At 38.1% G+C, this 12733-nt stretch overlaps 1 protein-coding gene across 2 annotated transcripts; it reads right to left on the reverse strand.

The window, feature by feature from the left end:
* Positions 1 to 343: 343 nt before the first annotated feature.
* Positions 344 to 12308, reverse strand: hsf4 (heat shock transcription factor 4). 2 transcript variants are annotated; one of them, XM_067419814.1, is made up of 14 exons: positions 12183 to 12308; positions 10237 to 10519; positions 8691 to 8799; positions 8468 to 8595; positions 8196 to 8320; positions 6506 to 6581; positions 6326 to 6393; positions 5664 to 5763; positions 5396 to 5520; positions 3482 to 3673; positions 3253 to 3361; positions 2303 to 2368; positions 2059 to 2204; positions 344 to 1947 (listed from the first exon to the last, which is right to left on the reverse strand). In XM_067419814.1, exons 2-13 carry the CDS (start codon positions 10360 to 10362, stop codon positions 2106 to 2108), a joined length of 1323 nt encoding a protein of 440 aa, XP_067275915.1. In that variant the 5' UTR covers positions 10363 to 10519; positions 12183 to 12308; the 3' UTR covers positions 344 to 1947; positions 2059 to 2105. The 2 variants fall into 2 exon arrangements, with proteins under 2 accessions (XP_067275915.1, XP_067275914.1); XM_067419813.1 differs by lacking the exon at positions 12183 to 12308 and adding an exon at positions 11664 to 11692.
* Positions 12309 to 12733: the final 425 nt, after the last annotated feature.

The raw sequence follows: 12733 nt of genomic DNA on the forward strand, positions 1-12733 counted from the left end.
GATTTGCTTTACGGCATGTCTCTTGTCATGTCATACGTCAGCGAGGCAAAAAAATATGAAGGGTGCGTCTCAATCAGCTCCCTAGTTCAGTAGTAACATTATTTAACCCTTTTCAAAAAACTTTTTTTTTAAATTTTTATTAAAGTGTTATCACCCTTTTATAAAACAGTACAACTAATTTTTCAGTTTACATAGTTCTATAACTTTGATGTGATCTCTTCATTCATGTCTTTTAAGTAAAATGAGATATCCTGCATGCTTTTAAAATACCTTTATTGTTTTACCATATTTGTTTGTACATATTTTATAACATTATGATGATGGGAGTCAGGAACAGAATACATCCAGAATTAATATGCAACATTGGTTTCCTTTCTTGCTTTCGTGCTTTTGTGACTTGCTGTGTTGATCTACATTCATTTATTACCAGTGCAATTAACCACATTATGAAAAAAAGTATACAATGAAAGACTTGCAACCTGAAAGCACCCTTCTCAAAATAAACCATTTTATTATTGATCTTTAGTAGGGAGTAGTTGAAAAATTAGAGTATAAACTAACACTGAATAAAAGCTATATCTAATACAGTTATCACCCTTAGTGCAATTTCTTTTATTCCATCATAGTTTCCATCTAAGCCATTAGATGTTTCGTCCTTGAGAAATCATACAAATCAATGCAGCAAGATTGCTTTTTAGGGAAATCATATAAATCAATGCAACAGTATTGCACTTAAAAATTCAACACATTTGTAAGAGATCTAGGGTATTTTGCATTGCTTAATGGCTGCCCTGTAATTACAAAGTGCATTATGGCCTCTGAAATGTTATTGTATGTCGTGTGTTCATTTGCCCTCATTACATGAGGTTTGGCAGGAACAATAAACACAATCTTTCCTAAAGCCTAAGGCAGTCATTGTTAGATAGTCTCTAATTTTGTTGTTGGGTTTAAAAACAGTCAACTGAAAACGTCAAATTAGATTACATCGTATAATAATTAAAATATATATTTATATTACATATAGTGCTCATCTCAAAGGCATTAACAATTGCTGTTTCAGTCATCTTTTGCTGCTAAATCAAGAATTCAACCAATGTGGTCAATACATTTGTATCAAATGAGGGCAAATATCACACAATATATCATAAGCGAATCAAAGACAACTATATAAATTCTGCAAGGCTAGTCGATCGACTAAAAGATAAATTGAAACAAAGATACTTGATGTCTTAGGAATATGTTCCAGAATATTACTGAGAAAAATACACTGAATTGTGCAAAAAGCAGTGCATTCTTTCAGTTTTCGTTCTGTGAGGTCTGATTTTAACCCCTAGACCTCTCACATTAATACATACATAATATGATGAAACCAGTACTTTTTATATGCCTTTAAATATATATTGAAATACAAGTGCGTTGCATATATATTGAAATACAAGTATGTGCTTCATAATAATGTAAATTAGATTTTTTTTTTTTACAGTTAAGATTTAGGGTAAATAAAATCACAGCTCTACAAAGCAGAAACTCCAACACACAGACTAAAGTGCATTCAAACTCTGGCCACAATGATTTATGTTGTATTGCATACAGTTCATCTGTGTTCTAGTCGTTAGGGAAGGAAATGCTTATTATTGACTTTCCATGGCATTTCAAGTTTCCATAGCATTTTTATCATGGGGGAATATCTTCGGAATGATCTTGATGTAGCCTGAACTCCTTATAGGCTTTGAGAAAGGGTTATTGCAAATAATCCATCTTCAAAAAGTTGAATTGCTCCGAACGATTCGTAAAAATCCACCTTCCACCAATCTTCACGAAGGGCTGGTCAGCACAAGTTTACTTGATATATCACCTCTACATCTGCTAGTCAGATAAATTTGAGCCTTCTGTTCTGTTGTTGGAATAATATGCAATCCATGTGTCATGCTTTCAAAATGGATCCCTCTTAGAGAAACAATAAACAAGACAACCGTAAGTGTGCAGTAGATTTGAATAGCATAAAACTACTTGATATAAACATAGGGATCTTCAGGCTGTTAGTAACTTGATCATTACCTGTTCATCTCTCAGGAGGGATCTGTGCTGGCTGTTATATCAGGTCTTCACTGCTCCTCATAGCCAGCGGCTGGGTACGTCTCTCCCTCCTGACCCTGAAACATGTACTGGGACATAGCAGCGGGGATCAGGGCATTCGCCAGCTCCTGCAAATGCACAAATACAATTTTTAGAAAATAGAATTGTCATTTTGAATAATCACTTTGAGCCATTATGCAGCTAACTGTTTACAAATTAAACTCACTGATTTCAGGTTTGGGTCCATTTCTGTGAAGTTCCACTCATTCAAAGGCAGACTAAACGTGAAGGGCTGTGAGAAAGAGTTGAGGTTGTAGGTTAATTAGGGTATGTTAAAGGGATAGTTCACCCAAAAATGAAAATTACCCCATGATTTACTCACCCTCAAGCCATCCTAGGTGTATATGACTTTCTTTACTTTCATAATACAATCTGAGTTATATTAAATAATGTCCTGGCTCTTTCAAGATTAATGGCAGTGAATCGAGGATGATATTTTGAAGCCAAAAAAAGTGCATCCATCTATCACAAAAGTACTCTACATGGCTCCAGGGAGTTAATGAAGGCATTCTGAAGCGATGCCTTTGTGTGAGAAAAATATCCGTATTTAAAACTTCTTTAAATTTAATTTTTTTTTTAAAGTTTAAAAAGGTTATTTTTAAAGAGAAAAAGAGGATTTCGATAAAGAGAAGAGGCGCTTGTTGCCCAGCCCTATTTGAGAGAGGTGTCAAAGCGTACACTACTCTTACATCACTTCAGGGGTTACTCTTTTGGTGCAAGTCAACTTCTGTAGGCCGTCTGCTGGAAGCTAGTTATTTTAGTTTTTAAAGTTTTAAATATGGATATTTTTCTTACACAAATGCAACGCTTTGCTTCAGAAGGCCTTTATTAACCCCCTGGAGCTGTGTGGAGTACTTTAATGATAGATGGATGTACTTTTTTGGGGCTTCAAAATCTCGTCCTCCACTCACTGCTATTATAAAGCTAGGAATATTTTTTAATATATCTCTGATTGTATTCTTGAAAGAAGAAAGTCATATACACCTATGATGGCTTAAAGGTGAGTAAATTATGGGGTCATTTTCATTATTGGGTTAACTATCCCTTTAAGGTCAGGTCTTTTCACTTGTGTATAAACAGTGGATTCGCTCTCGCCCTGTATAGAGTCATACATACATCCATTGCTGCAGCATTGCTTTCCATGCTCTGCTGATGACTCCTCAGAAGCAGCTGTAAATCCTCCAGGCTCATGTCAACGTTCTCCACGCCATCAGGAATCTCTGGTCTTCAACATATGCACACAAGTTAAACTCAGATGTGAGGGGTGCTTGTCTATCTAAAACAAAAGTCTTAATTGTGCTAAGTTGTAGATATTTGTTACTCTGACATGGATGATATATTATACCTCTCCAGCATGGGTCTTTTAGCCCTTCTCTCTCCCAAATTAGATCCCCTGCCTTCTAGGACGGACTGTACCATGGCAACAGGGAGGACGGGGGGTTCAGCGCACACCTCACAGGAGCCGAGTACACCCTCTCCTCGTCCCTGCACCCCAGGACTCACAGGCTCTTCCTTTATCAGCATTAGACACTTTTCCCTAAACAAACAAATCACATATAAACTATATGTAATTATTCCCAGGAAATCTAGAGCAGCAGGGCCCAATGAAATCCCAGAAATTCTCGTCCGCTTTCATTTTTCTGGATTTTTATAATTTAATACAAAATGTATTTTCAAAACTGTTGGTAATCAAATGAAGGCATAAAACATTATAAATTTAATTAATCTTTTAAAATGTAATCAAATGAAATTTGAACAATTCTACCATTATAATTATTTTTTATGATTACTGTGAGAAGTACATTCTACTGTACAATAGTAGCCTAATATATTTGTTATAATTTCAAATTAAACAGAACTTTTATTTTGGCAGGTTTTAGTGAAGATCTTTAATCAAGAAGATCTTGTAGTGAAGAGTTTGTCAAGTTGTGTATTTGATGATAGTAGAGTATTTGAGATGTATTTGAGTTCGCCACCTATACCCTTTTTCACTATTCACTACATTAATCCCATAGACAGTAAAAGAAATGGACCGAGCGATCCCATTGACGTCAACGGCGAAATAATGAAGTCAACCTAGGGGCACTCACTTCCTGATGGCTGAGCGAACTGCACAGGCTCAGACTGAGCTTGAGGACGTAGATGTGACGTGAGCCTCCTGTCTGACAGTGGTAGGTCTTCTAGTAGTTGTGGAAAGTAAAAGCTGAATCACGTTGTTTAAATATTTTTTCCCGTTGCTTTTGGCTCACTATGGGCTTCTCCCCATTCTTCCCCCTTGACTTTATCAGACTTTATGTCTCCACGTCCCCCCGACTGTCTCATAGACAGTAAAAGATTGGCTGCAAGCGTCTCCTCAGGTCTATACGGTAATTTCTCAACTGTGCGACAGGGTCACGTTGGTTATGACGCAATCGTTAGCCTATTTTTACAAAAACAGCTTCTGCGGGGCGATAGTGTAAGATACAAGGTAATGGAGCCTTTTATACATTGTCGTGTTTCTTTAGAAATAAACAATGGACAAATGGAGTCTTTAAACGTCTCAGATGTAAAGTTATTCACTGTCAAAGTGACTCAAAAATGAATGGGAGTCAATGGGATGCTAACAGCAGGTGATGGCTTGGTTAGCAATGGCAGCCCCTAGGGGTGGAACGCTTTCCGAGCGCTAGATTACCCCCTTGATTAATCCTCTAATAGCGCCATCTTCTGGCGAGATGCGAGAATTCCTTCATCACAACCCTCACAGTGCATTGTGGGTATTCTCTAGTCGTTGAGTGTACATTGGTTGTTCACTCGCTATTGCAGTTCATTATGGTGTTGAACGAGTGCACTCTATAATATCCACTATGGTTTCGACACCACTACAAATGGCTGTCCCTTAAAATAGTGCCCTATTTAAGGGTATAGAGGCGATTTCGGACGCAGCCAGGGAGAAGCTTGTCAGAGCAGCTCCGGTAATGAAGTTCATTAGTCGGTATCGCGATTTGATTAAGTTTAACACCCTACTTCGTGAATCCATACACGTTTTCCGCATTGCAGAAATCAAGGCCCTACTAAACAAAGTTTTTTTTTTTACCCTATATACATTGTTCTAAACCTGTATGATGTACTTGTGTGGAGCACAAAAGAAGATATTTTGAAGAATGTTTGTGTGGCTGTGTCCATAGTAGTCCAAATCAATGGGGTATACGGTATCATTTTAATGTAATGTTTTCATTTTTGTTTGAACTATCGTTTAACCCCAACAGAACGGCCCACTCACCTTGATTCCTCTGCCTGCATTTGTAAAGCCATGCTGTTGGCCTGTGATATTTCAGTGACATCAGAAATGATCGGTCCTCCGGTCATCGCACTGCTAGTGGAACAGGATGCGCTTTCTGTGGATGGCTGGTAAAACAGGAAAGAGATTCTGTGTTTGTCATCTTTTATTGATTGAGAAAACCATCAAAACACCAGTTGTACGAGGGATGATACAGTGAGAAAAATCTTCTCTGTCAGATCTTCAATATTTAATTTGAAAGCTTTCTCACCGACTGGATATAGAACGATTCTTGCAAGGACTCCATGGAGTGGCTATGGCTGAATTTGGAGGCAGGAGGGGTGGAGCAGCCATCATCCAGCATTAGAGGACTGAGGAAGAGGGAATATGCAGCATATAAATGAAAGAAGCCACATTATCGTCAGTAAGTGTCAAATACAAAGAACTTATGACTAGTGTTGAGAACTAAAATCCTATTGCACCCTAGTGGTAAGTCTGTGAAAGGAACATTGGAATAATGTTGTTATTAGTAGTAAGCCACTTTAAAGGTACGGCGAGGTAACAAGCTCTGGCTCTTGCGGCCCCTCTTACCCAATTTGTTCTCATGCGTCACACTAGCTGACGGTGCACCTTTTAATAGAAGGTAGAGGGTCATGCGCTACAGTTCAGGTGTGTGCGTGTGTGAGGGCAAGAGCTCAGGAGGTCTGACTCAGCATTCAGGTCCATTCATCCCAACGAGGGCAGTGAATTGTATCAGCTGACTGTTTCCAGCTGAGTTGGCCGTTCCCTCTTCTGTTTGTTTTGGAGCATCAGGCTGTTGATTGCTTTTTTCTGTGTGCTCTTTTTTTGTTTGTGTGTAACTGAGTGTCGATCAAGTGCTTCAGATTAGTGTTTGTGTTGAAGTGTGCGCAACAGATGAATGGGTGCACTCACAGCTTTCTCTTCATTCCCACAGTGCTAGGAGGGTTGGACTGCATCTGGCTAAACAGGAACTGAATCAGCTATTAATAGAACAGAGAAACATGAAGTGATTAAGCATTACTCAGCCAGTAAATCAGCACAACAGCATCTATTCCAATAACAGACACTGTGGGCATGAGCTGTATTTCTTACCTTGTTCATGACCTTCTGCTGCTGTGTGTGATTCTGCCTCAGTGACACCACTTCCCTCCACAGAACATCATTCTGCCTACAAGATAGATAGATAGATAGATAGATAGATAGATAGATAGATAGATAGATAGATAGATAGATAGATAGATAGATAGATAGATAGATAGATAGATAGATAGATAGATAGATAGATAGATAGATAGGCCATAAACTAGGGATAATTTGTACACTACTGAAATGGTAGGTAAATGTTTTGTGGAAGTATTTGTTGATTTCACCCATATTTATGTGTAAGGTAGTCTGCAATTTATGATTTACCGTTGATTTGGTTCACCATCTAAAAATATCTACTATAATATCTACTAAAACTATAATAAAGAGGATTAATATTCATTCACTCTAACTGAATATGTACCTATGGGCATCTGATCAGACCGCTGGACTCCACCTGTCAATCAGAGTCCACTGTTTTTCTGGCGAGTAGTTTTTTTTGTCCGCGGGTTGACTTCCTCCCTGTATGTATTTCGCCGCTTCAACACCCCCAAAACAATCCCCAGACAGATTCAGCCGAGAATTCGGCTGCTCGATAGAGAAAATCGCATTGTTCTACTTTTGGGCTACTTTTGACTGGCTATTGTTCTACTTTTGGGCTACTGTTGAATGGCTATTGGGATACTTTTGGGCTACTTTTGACTGGCTATTGTTCTACTTTTGGGCAACTTTTGACTGGCCATTGTTCTACTTTTGGGCTACTGTTGACTGGCTATTGGGCTACTTTTGGGCTACTTTTGACTAGCCATTGGGTTATTTTTGGGCTACTTTTGACTAGCCATTGAGCTACTTTTAGGCTACTTTTGACTGGCCATTGGGTTATTTTTGGGCTACTTTTGACTGGCCATTAGACTACGTTTGGACTACTTTTGGGCTACTTTTGACTGGCCATTGGGTTATTTTTGGGCTACTTTTGACTGGCCATTAGGCTACGTTTGGGCTACTTTTGACTGGCCATTGGGTTATTTTTGGGCTACTTTTGACTGGCCATTAGGCTACGTTTGGGCTACTTTTGACTGGCCATTGGGTTATTTTTGGGCTACTTTTGACTGGCCATTGGGCTACTTTGGCTACTTTTCACTGGCCATTGGGCTACTTTTGGGCTACTTTTCACTGGCCATTGGGCTACTTTGGCTACTTTTCACTGGCCATTGGGCTACTTTTGGGCTACTTTTCACTGGCCATTGGGCTACTTTTGGGCTACTTTTCACTGGCCATTGGGCTACTTTTGGGCTACTTTTCACTGGCCATTGGGCTACTTTTGGGCTACTTTTCACTGGCCATTGGGCTACTTTGGCTACTTTTCACTGGCCATTGGGCTACTTTTGGGCTACTTTTCACTGGCCATTGGGCTACTTTTGGGCTACTTTTCACTGGCTACTTTTGTTGCACAAACCTGGCAACCCTGGGAGAGCTACTGAATGTTCTATTTAGGCAGTTTAAACAAAAACACTAAACCACTGAGATTCACAATGCAGAGGAGCCAATGAATGAGCCAACTACAGAAGTAGGTGAAAAGTTAGAAGTGTAATAGTCAAGTTGTTGTTTGGGGTTCCATTGTTTCGTTAGTAACAAAGAGGAAAGGCTGTAAATGATGCCAAGGGTTTAAATGTGTGCAAGATGGGTGGTAAAGTCTTACTGTTTCATATCCTGCATCTGCATCTCCATGTTCTCTTGTTGGCTGCGTAACACCTGCACCTCATACAACAGCTTACTCAAGTCCTCTTGCCGCACTTTGGTCTCCTCGCTTTTCACTATTGACACCTGTAAATACACAATCACAAACTATCATGCAGTAATGGGTAAACAAACCTCCAGCCTTCTCCTCTGTGTGTGTGTCAGAGCCTTTGAGTCAGAGGATGAGAGCGAATAAAACAAGAGTGAGAATCACTTAAAGATGAAACGTCTCACCTTGCGCTTAATGTGCTCAAGCAGATGCTCATGGCCCTGGAGGAAATAGAGGTGCTGGAACTCTGTGTCATCTCTCTCTGGCTTCACCAGCCCACTCTGCTCAATATTCACCACCTTCCTGAAGCCGTCTGAGAGAGAAGTGGGAGGTTAAGACAAACACTTGTTCAGTCTGGAGTGTCTGTGATAGTTTTGGGGATGTTTGTCAGCGCAGGCTGATACTTACACATGTTGAGCTGGCGTACAAAGCTTGCCATGTTGTTGTGTTTGAAGTATTTGGGCAAAACCTCCTTAGCAAATCTGCCTTGGTCAAAAACATGGAAGCTGGTGCCCGTCTAGAATGAGAGAAAACAAGGCAAAAAGGAAAGCGCATCTGCTTTTATTATAGTTTTAAAGCACATAAGGTTGCATGTTTTTTGAAGGGAAGTCTTTTAATGTTTTTCCTCAAGCTTTTTCTTAAAGACATTGTTTACATGCAAAAATGAGACAGGATTGTGGCAAATCAGAGAAAACCTCATTGAGTTTTTACTATCTGGTGTTATTCATTTTATTGCCATTTTTGCACACAAGCAGAATATAAATGATTTCTGATACACAGGATCTTTCTTTAGCAAATTAATTCATGTGTTCTGTACTGATGATTTATTGCCAAATGAAGGTCAATTAAACTGAAATATAGAGAGGGAAAAAAGGCATTTTCACCAGAAGAGTATGAACTTAACACAGTCTTGATGAAGTATTGATGCAAATCAATTATCTTAAAGAGTTTAGCAATGATTTTTGTGGTTTTGACTTCGGTCAATATTTTTTTTTACTGGCTTTTGATTGGACCTTGCATTGATGTTCATTTAAAATGAATTTGAAATATTCTCATTATGGATGCAATATGAGTAGCATGTATAAACAGAAGGAATATAGAGAATTTGATGTGTTTATTATTAATCATTCTAATGAGCTAAGTTAGATACACCATCAGTCTTATTTTAAAACTTCATCAACACATTTTCTCAAAGTATAGAAGAGTTAGAAGAATAATGCTATATGTACACAAGGCATTAATACAAACTGTTAAAATGCATATAGTAAATATACTTTATATTGAAAATTGATCTCAAATTTACAGCTAAAACAATTTGTGATTTTTTTTCTAACCTAAATTTCAATAGCAGACAAATATTTTCATACATTTAAATATTTCATATATAGTTGTTCTATCAAATTTCTTTTCAATTTTCCATTGAGCTCTTTTACAGTCCTCTTATATATGGGTCTTCAGAACATTTTGAATAATATGTCTCTGATATTGGAATTATTATTATTTTTAAAAAAAAGAAAAAAAAAAGATACCACTGTTAACTAAATACATTTATTCCAATATTCCACTTATTTCTTTTAGCTGTAGAAAATTATGAAGTCCAATTATTTAGTTAATAAACAACGTTTAAGCTTGCTATTTTTCACAAACAATATAAAAAGGTCTATACATGGCAATAAAGCAGAGCTTTGAATACATGGATACATAGCTGCTGTTTCATTGCAAGGAATCATCATATTTGGATGGTTTTAGCATTAAAATGTTTGAAAATCCCTGACTTACATTTGAATGTATAAATGTGTTGCTCTAAAAGGGCTCACAACAATCCATTCAAAAAAAAAAAACATAATTAAATGGCAACATTGGTTTTCTTCCGGATTTCCTTTCTATTTCAGATCTACACAATTTATTATCAAATATATCTCAATCAAATGGATGCTATTTAAGATGAACTCACAGTACTCCAGCAAATCAGATGATTGGTCTCTGGGTCCTCCACAAGAGTCCAGAGTTTGGTGAGGAAAGCAGGTACATTGCTAGCGTATCCTCCATCCACACCTATAGAGCCTGGGTTCTCCTGCATGACTACACTTGGACTTGAACAGATGAGTCTTTAATCCAGAAGTATTTTAGTCCATTTCCAAATCGATACTCTCTTGGGATGTGCGTTGCTGATGCTGTTCCTCTCTCCTTCTCCTCCTCTCTCGCTCTGTGGCCTAGTCATAAGGCCATATTGGTCCCTGCCATTCCCACAGGTCAGAGTCAGCATAAAGCAATGCCCTGCAGCATCACCACTATACCCTCTCGCTCAACAAAGGAGCCCACAGGAGAACAATACAGACCCACACAAAAGCCTAGAATAATGCCACACTGTCACGCCAAACAGCACAATGACCAAACACAACCTGCACAGGAGAGTGTGCTGGGCAGATGTGCGGGGTTTTGTGTGGATTTTTAAGTGTCATTCATGATGTTAAGGTTGTTGTTTAGAAAAAAAACTGCTTGTCTTCAAGAGGTGGAATAATTACAAATACATTACAGGCTCTGTACACCTGAACGAACACATGGTGGTCTGTCCGTATGTATGTATGTATGTACGTACGTACATAAGAATGTACACACACACACACACACACACACACACACACACACACGTCTGGTTCACTATCTTTGTGGGGACTCTCCATAGACGTAATGTTTTTTTAAACCGTACAAACCGTATTTTCTATCCCCCTACACTGCCCCTAAACCTACCCATCACAGAAAACATTCTGCATTTTTACTTTCTTAACAAAACTCATCCTGTATGATTTATAAGCCTTTTGAAAAGTGGGGACCGCTGGCTGGTTCCCACAATGTAGGTGATCTCAGGTTTTACTATCCTTATGGGGACATTTGGTCCCCAAAATGAATTATAAACAAGGGCACACATAAACACACAGACACACACACACACACACACACACACACACACACACACACACACACACACACACACACACACACACACACAAATATTTACGCATTTCAATGAATAATAAAATATTAGTAAAATGTTTTGAAAAAATCGCTATCTATCTATCTATCTATCTATCTATCTATCTATCTATCTATCTATCTATCTATCTATCTATCTATCTATCTATCTATCTATCTATCTATCTATCTATCTATCTATCTATCTATCTATCTATCTATCTATCTATCTATCTATCTATCTATCTATCTATCTATCTATCTATCTATCTATCTATCTATCTATCTATCTAATGTATGTACCATCCATCCGTAGCTTTATTGGCATGGTAAAAAAACTAAATTGCTCTACCTTTATCTAACCAGCAGGGGGACCTATAATCCACATCTTTCTTCAGTAATGTTTACCTCTGTCCTCTAGCTCTCGTTCATTATTGATGCAACAGTCATCGTTTCAACTGATTAGCTTCTCTCTTCTTTTTTTTTGTTTTGGTAATGAAACATCATAGAATCGTATTATGTAGTTCCTTATGATCCTTCTTTGTAAAGGTCAGCGTCGAGCAAAAAATAAATACAATTCAAATACAACTCAGCATTCAGCATACTAGCTACACATATACATTCATAATCCAAAAGCTAACTAGGTTGCTAAAAAGTTGGGGCGACGCATAGTTTACCACAGTCATTTCAAAATGAAAAAAGATGCATTTTATAGTATTGTTTCAATGTAACTTTCAATATACGTTTTATTGTGAAAGACTACTCTATAGACACTGAATCCATGGTGACATAAACATTACGCTCCCATAGTCATTTGGGTCAAAGCCCGATTCAGTTAAACATGATTAGTAGCTGACGCATGCAAAGTTAAAATCACTGGTCAGCATCTGTATGTTAAACAGGTCATAGGCCGTCATGACGACTTACTTCCTCAAGTTCAACTAGCATTGTCACCGCAAGTCATTTAAATGGGTTCGCGTTAAGAGACATCCCATGCACATCCCATCCTGTAGTTAATGTGTTAAGATTCAGCATTCATTTCAGGAGTCGATATCAGCAGCAGTAAGTAATTGTTCCAATGTATCACATTCCAGTAGACACTTTTTAATTAGTACTACTACAGGAAGAATGACGTGTTTGATTCGCATGAGGATGCACATCTGTCAGGTTTGTCGTCATGTGGGAGGTAGGTCGTTTTTGTGTACCCACGAGTGGATGGTAACTAGTTAAGAGACCATTTTATAGTCATTAAAGATAGGGAAGGCTTTTTAGTTGCTAGGCATTTGCAAATTAATATTTTCTGAGTAGATTAAAAAGACTCATTATGGATCAACCCGTATGTTGTTTTTCAACAATTTCCATCTCCTGGAGTAATCCTACAACTTCACAAGAGCCTTTATTGTACTCTCTTCTTCACAGTCAAGCTATTCACTGACTCACTGTAAAAAAAAAAAAAAAAAAAAAAAAGCAATATTGGC

Source organism: Pseudorasbora parva, chromosome 16 (assembly GCF_024679245.1).
Source record: "Pseudorasbora parva isolate DD20220531a chromosome 16, ASM2467924v1, whole genome shotgun sequence".
In the NCBI taxonomy this organism is placed as follows: domain Eukaryota; kingdom Metazoa; phylum Chordata; class Actinopteri; order Cypriniformes; family Gobionidae; genus Pseudorasbora; species Pseudorasbora parva.